The sequence below is a fragment of the Muntiacus reevesi genome, chromosome 1, assembly GCF_963930625.1.
Source record: "Muntiacus reevesi chromosome 1, mMunRee1.1, whole genome shotgun sequence".
NCBI lineage: Eukaryota > Metazoa > Chordata > Mammalia > Artiodactyla > Cervidae > Muntiacus > Muntiacus reevesi.
In genome coordinates, this window is record NC_089249.1 from 69,641,460 (window position 1) to 69,650,365 (window position 8,906).

Below are 8,906 nucleotides of genomic sequence, written 5' to 3' on the forward strand. Positions count from 1 at the left end.
TTTCCAAGAAGTAGGACTGACACTGTGAGGGAGGTGGGGAATAACACGGCCAGAGAAGAAGGACAGAGTGGAGGGGGGCGGGGAGAGAGAGACTCTAAGAACACAGTAAGACACTCCTTGGTTTCATTCTTGGCTCCCATGGATACTGCCGAGAAGGAGAACTGTGGGCCCATCAAGGGGAGGGCTGGAGGCTGGCAAGCTCCTTTAACTCGTGGAGCTACTTCAGGCTCTGGGATTGGTGCCTGCATTCAGGGACTTAGCATTCCTGATGAGGGAGGTGGCATGGAAGAGTGCTTTGAAGTGTGTTCAACATTCTCCCCACAACCCTCTCCAAAGTTCCCACTCACCTCCCCACCTCCCCAACACCAAGCTCCTACATTTATTGCAGAAGAACAGCCTCATTTTCAAAACTCAGCCAGGCATAGCAAAAGAAGGAGGCAGCATTCTCACAGTGAGAACCCTGGATTTGTAGGTAAGTACTACTCATTGTGTTCTTTAATAAAAGTTTAGTCTACATTTTAGACTAAAACCTAGCTGTCTTAAAATTTTCCCTTCTGTGTCCTGACCTTATCCTCCTTGTTAATGCTAAGCTTTTTCCTTTGTTATTATCACCAAAGCTTTATTAAGAGTAATCCATTTGTATCCTGGGCACATATTGTGCATTTAGCTCCGAGACGAACATTGAGAAGGAAGCAAAGAGGAGGAAAGATGTGTCCCTGCCTATTAGCGCAACACAGCCAGAGGAGGAAGATAAGCTCCTTTCAGCTACCCAGACTACTTGTTCTGGATGCCCATACTGTTCTGTAACCAACAGATCCCACTCTCCTCACCTTTTGAAATGTTGATTGTTCAGATTTGACATGCACCGTTTGACTCCAAATGACTCGGTGGTAAAGAATCTGCCTGCCAATGCAGGAGACACAAGAGATGCTGGTTTGATCCCTGGGTCAGGAAGATCCCCTGAAATAGGGAAACGGCAACCCACCCCAGTATTCTTGCCTGGAGAATCCCATGGACAGAGGAGCCTGGCAGGTTACAGTCCATGGTGTCACAGAGTCGGACATGACTTAGTGGCTATACAGCAACATTAGACGCCAGAGTTGTAAATCTAAAAGTTCTTTGAAAGCAGGAACTGTCTCTCATCCACCACCACCCTCAGCCCTCGGCATAGCACCTGGCACATGGCAGTGTTACAGGCCGCATGATGGCTTACATCTGTAAAGTGTTTTTATAATTTTTACCCTAAAATGTATTCATGTACTTTTCACTTGATCTCTGTAGCAACCCGATTGGGGGTTATATACAAAGCCTATAATCTATCACTCTTTTATTGGCAAGGAGACTAAGACTCAGAGAAATGACTTTGCCCTAGATACTTCCATATCACTCTGGAAAATCATGTTACTCTAGGGCTGATAAATGAAATATTATCTGCCATATCAGTAAACAAAGATTGCCACAGTTTTCAGAAATTGCAGTCACCAACACTAGGGAGCTGGTTAGCCCTGAGGGAACTCAGGAAGGAAAAAATATCTGCTATCTAGCAGCTATCAGATTGCAGTCACTCCACAGAGTGAGCCCTAGGGAAACTCAGAACGTGAAAACACAGGATACGAGCCCCAGATAGCTGAGGTGCATAGTAAAGGAAGGATTTCACTGAGTCCAGAGTCGGATCTTCCCATACAGAGAAAAGCGCTAAATTCTTTCACTTGAGATATCTGGTTTTCTTTTGTTAACAGTCACCCACCACCTGCCCTTTGTTGCAAACTCCTATATACCCTAACTATATATTAGGATATATGTATATGTGTATATATATATCTCACCTCCTCTTCGAAGCAGTTTTCTCAGGGTTACTTGAAATCCTGCCTCCCAGGCTTGAAGATCTAAAAATTCCCACTGAATAAAACATAACTTTCAACTTTAAGGCTGTGAATAATTTTTTAGTTGACAGGGAAAAGTTTTCTAATCGTGTACCTTAATCTGACTAGGCAGCTATGTATTCAGAAATACTCAAGATTCAAACACTGATCTTCCAGCTAAAAGCCAGGGCCAGGGTCCCCACTTTGCTTTATCAGGTCTGACACAGTGCTTGAGAGAATCTTGTTCTATTGCCTCTAGATCATGAAGAGAATGGAGAGGCATATGGTCAGGGGACCCCTGCATAAGCACTTCGATCTGGAGAGGAAAAGTGCGAAGCAGGCTGAAGCCAGACTCAGCCAAAGCCTGCAGAGACTAGAGGACATCTGCCTGTACCACGTGAAGTCCCTGACCAGGGAGCAGAGACAGCTCCAGAAAGAACTGCAGAGGCTGCAGCAAGGTATGGCTTCAGGGACCGCCAGGCAGAGCAGGCCAGCTAGCCATCACTTGGCTGAGGCCAGAGTGGTACCCCCTACTGGATGATGAGGGCCCTTTCAGGGACTGGACACTCAGTAAGAGAACTCTTGATCTCAGCTTGGATTTTAGGCTGCCCACCTTTCTCTCCCTCAATGATACAGCTCCCTGGAGCCGTGCACATGCAAACCTTCTTGAGCTAACCCTTCTCAGGCTCCCAGTCTTTCAAATGAGCTCTCGCTGGCTTAAAGGTTTAGTGTTCTACTTTCTTATATCTGGGTTGATTTGGTTTCACTTCTTTTCTATGCCTGGTCAGCAAACATTCACTGAGTAACTATTAATGTGCAAGTCATCTAATGAAAAGGAAGTAAAAAAAAAATTCCCTGGGATTAGTGACCAGAGAGCAGTGTGTAACAGTGGCTGACCTCTGCTAGAGCTGAGCAAAGAGCACTTGGCTCTTTTCAACACACCAGTCTGAGAGTCGGGTCTTCCTTTCTTCTGCAGAAAGTGAATTTCTCAACTTATCCTTCTTGTACTCCAAAGTGTATTGACACTAGAACTCGCAGATTTTGCTTAGATAAGAAAATTTTGCAAAAGCAATTGCTGTGTATTGGTACTATGATTTCATTGTCTTCTTAAGCCAAAGAGCAAGTATTTCTGTCATTTCCCCAAAGAGGTGTCTTTACCCAGAAGCTGCAAGTTCACATTCTTTATAATAATTCCCTCCCATAAAACCTTCTGTTGCCAATGAATAATCCTTTCCAAATGTACACATGACTTAGAAGACTATCCAATGAACATAGACTATACAGTTTAGTAATTATAACAAGACTAACGCTGCTAACCTCAAACGCCAATTTCTAGTTAGTAAGCTATTGATCTTCACAGAAGGAAGGGCTGCACAATGGAATTCAGAATCTTAGATCTTCCAAAGCTGTCCACACCATTCAGTAAAAAAAAATAAGGAAATAAAACTGCCTGCTCAGTGATTGCATCTTTGTCCATTAAACTGTGGTGGCTGAGAATACAGACTTTGGACCCAGACTGTCAGGGTTGAAATCCTGATCTATCGCTTACTAGCAGTGAGGCCTTGAGCAGCTTACTGGACCTGCCTCTGCCTCAGTTTTCTCCAACATAAAATGTAATTGATGTTTCTTACCTCATGGAGTCATTTGAGGATTCAGTGAGCATTTGAAACAGTACCTAAATACAAAATAAGTGCCATGTAACTGTTTGTTGTTATCAGTCAATCAGTAAAAGATTGTCACAGGATTAAAACACTTCGACAGTTTTGTTGAAAGTTGCCATAGTTATACAATTTATAGGAACTATTTTCATTTTTCCCATAGTAAAATAATCATATTTTTATATACAGCATAGAATGGATCTATCTATCTCAGCTCTTCAAACTATAATCCCTTCTTACTTAAGGCAGGGGCAGGAGCCCTGAAAATGATGTAGCATGTTCTACAGGAAAGTCAGTTATCACAATTCAATGTAAAACCATTTAGGTCTCCACAGCTAATATATGGACCCAAGGGCCAAGAGTGATATCCAGAGGGCTAGCCTAGGATTTATTTCTAGCCTCCAGCTTTGTGTTTCAAAGAGGAGTAAGTGAGCAACTAACTGAACTTCTCTGGTTTCAACTTCCCTGTCTGTAACAAATGGTTAAACCAAACCAGGAAGGAGAGCTCACAGCAGGGGAAAGAGTCTTAGAAGCTGTTTGGCTGAATCCCACTTCATTTCTCAAAAAGGATCCTGAAGACCAGATACCTATTCTCAAAGTGGTGTTCAAAAGATCGTGTTTGAGAGGTGGCTGTCTTTGGTGACTAGAGAGGTTGCCTGACAGACGAGGGGTATGAAAAGAGTCTAGGCAGAAGGCAGAATGCTTTGATTCAGGGGTCTCTTGTCTGTATGTACTTTAGAAAGTCACATCCTCTCTGTGCCTCAGACTCCGTGACAGTAAGACTAGAGAAGAAGGAAGAAAACAATATGAATTAAGTCTCAATATTTATCAGGCACTGTATTAGGCAATTCATTCCCATGATTCATTTAATGACCTTGTTACTGAGTTTCAACTAGATGCTAGTTGGTGAATTGCTTCAAATACATATGCCCAGTCCTCATCTAGAGAGGTTTGCAACAGTAGATTAGGAATCAGGCTCAAAGTCCACATTTTTAACTGAGTTGACATGAAAGCAGATTACTCTAGGACAGGTGATTCATGGGCCAAACTTTACAAAACACACAGCAACTCCAATAGAGGCAAGAATGCAAATATGAAAAGCATGGTCTGTGCCCTCAAGATGCTCACATTTGGACTAGAAGATAACTGTGCTCACAAAAAATTATAACAGAAAATGCTAATTGCTAAATTCATTGTTTACAAAGTAGAACAGAAGCGTGGGAGGGTTCCCACGTCTAGCAAAGGGGCTCAGGCGAGATGTCCCAACAGAGGCAGGGTATGAACAGAATCTTAGAGGAGTAAGAGAATGAAGATGAGTGGAGGAGGGGTGGTGGGCGGTTTGTCATGAGAACACATGGAATGTTTCTACACACGGTAAGAACAGTATGTACAAACGTGCATACATGAGAATGACTTGCTACAAGTTGCTCAGTCCTGGAGGGGTGTAAGGGGTGATAAGAAGGGGCAGGTGTAATATTTAGAGGCAAAGCAGAGCAGGCAGGGTCTCCAATCATGAATAGCTTCACAGATCTTGCAAAAGAGTTTAGATTTCACCCTATGGGTTTTGGAAATGGGGAGATTACATCTCCAAGTGAGATAAGGATCACTCTGGCAGCAAACTTTAAGGTAGACCAGATAGAAGGATTCCAGAGTTCAGACCAGGGTTTAAAGGCCTAAACTAGGGCATTAGTCAGGTAGGGAAAAAAATGAGTATATTAAGATATTTGAAAAGTGAGATTGCATCTTAAGGGGGTCGGCATTTTGGGATATTTAGAGTACAGAATTGCCAGAGCTTTATGATTAATTATATGTTCAGGGTGAAGAAAACCAGAGTCAAGAATATACTTCCTGGCACAAATTAGGCACCCAAACATCCCTGTTAAATTGGACAGCTAGATGGGGACACACACACATAGAAACACATGCTCAAGACAGTTAGAAGAGAGACCCTAAAAGGACTATCTCTTGCCTTGACTACCTCACCAAGAAGTTATTAGATGAAAGAGTATTAGGAGTTTAATATAAATTAGAGGCCCTTTATCTGGTCATATTTCCTTTGCCTGGTGCCTACCAACCCCAGTGTTGGTTTAGGGAACTCACTTTGCTTAGAGCAAACGAGTGCAAGACTTTCAACTCCAAGTGACCAGCTCTTGAGATGTCTTGAAAACAAACCAGGTCCTCTATAGCAGCTATGACTGCAAGATTCTGAAACATTAAGTCAAAGAGAGAAAAACCCACTTACTCACGGCCAGAAGGTGCAGCTCTTGGCGCAGGTGGGTAGGAGGTCACACAATCAAGGCAGATGTAACAACAGGACCCCAGCTCTGGGTATAGCTCACAGCCAGGCATTTTGTTTTGAGAACATCATGCTTGCCAAGTAAAACATTCAGACAAAACCTCCTCGGTCCCAGCCAGTTTAAACCTCTAACCTCAGTGTTTCTGAATCCTCTATAACATGCTCTAGGTAAACACTGCCTTAGGTTTTTCTGTTTCCATTCCTCAGGCCAGATCAGCCGAGTGTGTAATGTGATCCAGCGGTATTCACACACGGTTTCTCTGCCCAGAGAACCAGGTTCTGGCATTCTTTTCCTTCTTCTCTTACTGTGTTAGTTTTTAGGGCTACCCTACCAAGTTGCCATTAACTAGCTGGCATAAACAACAGGCATGTCTTCTCAGAGTTCTGGTGGTCTACAGTCCAAAATTAGGGTCCTGGCAGAGTGGTGCCTTTGAAGGTTGGAAAAGAAGGCTCTTTTCCAGGCCTCTCTCTCTGGTTTGTATGTGGCCATCTTCTCCCTGTGTCTTTTCCCTTCACCTTCCCTCAATCTGTGTCTCTATATCCTAATTTCTCCTTATTATAATGTCACCAGTCATAATGGTCAACAGCTCACCTTAATGGCCTCATCTTAACTTAATTATCTCTGTAAAGGCCCTGTCTCCAAATAAGGTTTCATTCTGAGGTGCTGGACATTAGGGCTTCTACATATGACATTTGGGAAGGATACAGTTCAACTTGTGTATGTGTGTACTAAGTCGCTTCAGCCATGCCCGACTCTTTGCGACCCTATGGACTGTAGCCCGCCAGGCTCCTCTGTCCTTGGGGTTCTCCAGGCAGGAATACTGGAGTGGGTTGCCATGCCCTTCTCCAGGGAATCTTCCTGACCCAGGGATCAAATCTGTGTCTCTTATGTCTCCTGCATTGGCAGGCAAGTTCTTTACCACTAGCGCCACCTGGGAAACTCACATTTCAACTCATAGCACCTATTAATTAACTCAAAGCAGATATCATCAAGAAAAAGCTCTGCTCTTACTTTGGGAATGGAAGTCAGAAGAGACCAGAAGATGTTCTCACGCTCTCATCACAGGGAGGACAGAAGCACAGAGTTCTGCAGACTAACAAAGCTAGGTAAGAAGATGCTTACTAAACTAATGCATATGCCATTGAGTCCTTCTTTCAACTGACCTCTTTAAATCATCCTCCCCCTGAGAAAGTGCTGTCTTTTCCTTCTTAAAAAAAATGCTGCATTTAAAACAGATAACCAAAAAAATAATAATAATAATAAAACAGATAACCAACAAAGACCTCCTGTATAGCACAGGGAACTCTGCTCAATGTTATGTGGCAGGCTGGAAGGGAGTGGAGTTTGGAGGAGACTGGATACATGTGTATGTATGGGCGAGTGGCTTTGTTACGCACCTGAAGCCATCACAACATTGTTAAATGGCTATACTCCAATCTCCAATAGAAAAATAAAAAGTTTACAAGAAAAAGAAAAATCATTTCCCCACATTGTTACCATCCATTCTCACCCTTCATCCTCTGTTCACCCACGTTATTACCTCAGTTAATATTACACAAAAAGGAGCCAGGGTCTAATAATTTGAAAATGATAAATATTAGCTCTTCATGTTTTGAGAGAATGTTTTTCTTCTTATCTTCTTTTCCAGCGCACTGACAACAAATACGACTCAAGAAAGTTCCAAAACCAAGTCCCAGATGCCTCCTTCCCATTACATTGATCCCAAGGACCCCATGAAAAGCAAAAGGCAGTCACTATCTCAAAACAACAGAACTTCCCACTTCGTAGAAGAGAAGCTGCAAGCCCAAGAGAAAGATTCTATAAACCCACCAAAAGGAAAAGGCTCCAGCAAGAGCATCTCTCTTCTCTGTCAAAATCAAGACGTCTCCACCCGCACTGTAGACGGAGGCCCCAGTTCCAGCCCAGCTGGTGGTAGTGAACCGGCGCATGGTGATGAGACCAGATCTAATGATGCCAGCGCAAGGCCAGACCTCACCACTGCGAAACAAATCCCCCTGGATCCCATTGGAGGTGGAGGAGACTTCAAAGATAAGCCCCAAACATCAACCTACTTGGAGTTGCTTGAAAAGGCCAGAAAAGCTCACTACCTCCGGCACCGGATCCCCCCTGAGTCTGAGAGATTGCTCAGCATTGGGGAGATCTTCGGGCACAAGGAATCCTCACAGTTCAGAGCAGAAAAGGGATGTGAGAACAGGGTGAACATCTAAGTTACTTCATCTTTAGTCATCCACTATATCCACATAGTAACATGTGTCATAATCACTTTAGCAACTGTAGCAAACAATACAAATATATAGATATAGATTTTATTTTAAACCTTAGTCTTTTTTCCCTTTTATGGGAGTATAATGTTTCACTAAATGAGCAATGCTAGGATGAAAAATGGAGAGATGAATCTTCTGAAGCCGTTTAAAGCAATATATGCGTATTGCTAATGTTACCAAAAATATGAGTCTACATTGATGCCTAGACTTTTCCTGAAAGGTAAAATATTAAGGGTCCTGCTTACATTTGCCACCCTTTTCTTATAGGAGGTTCTTATAGTGCCACCTGCTGGCAAAATAGTGTGGCTCTTCTGTTTGTTTTAGTTTCACATGTAAAGGTAAGGATAGGAGCTCAATTGAAAATATGTGCATAATACAGTCTATAAATCAAACTTTCTCACCCACACAGTTCTGTGTTCTTTTTTGAAGCACGTTCCTTACTTCTTTTATATTCAAATAGCTCCATTTTGGTTTTCTCATTCCCACTTTCAACCTGCTCTTATCAACCTTTTTGGATCCTAATAAAAAAAATAATTAACAACTTATAAGAAATGTGCCCCCTCTAACATTTTCTTCCAAGTAGCAAAACAATGGGGGAAGGCAGGGCAGGAGCAACAGAGCTGACTGATGAATACCTGGTTTATTTACACCGGCCATGACTGGGCTGGCAGGGTTAGGAACACCAGACATGGCGAACGTCCTGTGCAAACTTCCAAGCCCTTTATTGTGTTCTTTCTCCTTGTCTATCTCCATTACAAGCACCCTCCACAGGGGTGGAGTTGTCAAAATGATCTATCCCGCTTC

At 42.9% G+C, this 8,906-nt stretch overlaps 1 protein-coding gene across 1 annotated transcript; it reads left to right on the plus strand.

Annotated features, from left to right (window-relative positions):
* Window positions 1–334: 334 nt before the first annotated feature.
* On the plus strand, window positions 335–8,554 carry CCDC190 (coiled-coil domain containing 190). The gene is made up of 4 exons (XM_065924954.1): window positions 335–472; window positions 2,122–2,320; window positions 6,800–6,923; window positions 7,466–8,554. The coding sequence occupies exons 2-4, from the start codon at window positions 2,125–2,127 to the stop codon at window positions 8,043–8,045; spliced, it is 900 nt and encodes a 299-aa protein (XP_065781026.1). The 5' UTR covers window positions 335–472; window positions 2,122–2,124; the 3' UTR covers window positions 8,046–8,554.
* Window positions 8,555–8,906: the final 352 nt, after the last annotated feature.

Coding starts and splice junctions, on each gene's coding strand:
- CCDC190 (XM_065924954.1), top strand. CDS start 2,125: ATGAAGAGAATGGAGAGGCATATGGTCAGGGGACCCCTGCATAAGCAC. Junction 2,321..6,799: donor ACTGCAGAGGCTGCAGCAAG/GTATGGCTTCAG, acceptor AACTCAAAGCAG/ATATCATCAAGAAAAAGCTC. Junction 6,924..7,465: donor CTGCAGACTAACAAAGCTAG/GTAAGAAGATGC, acceptor CTTCTTTTCCAG/CGCACTGACAACAAATACGA.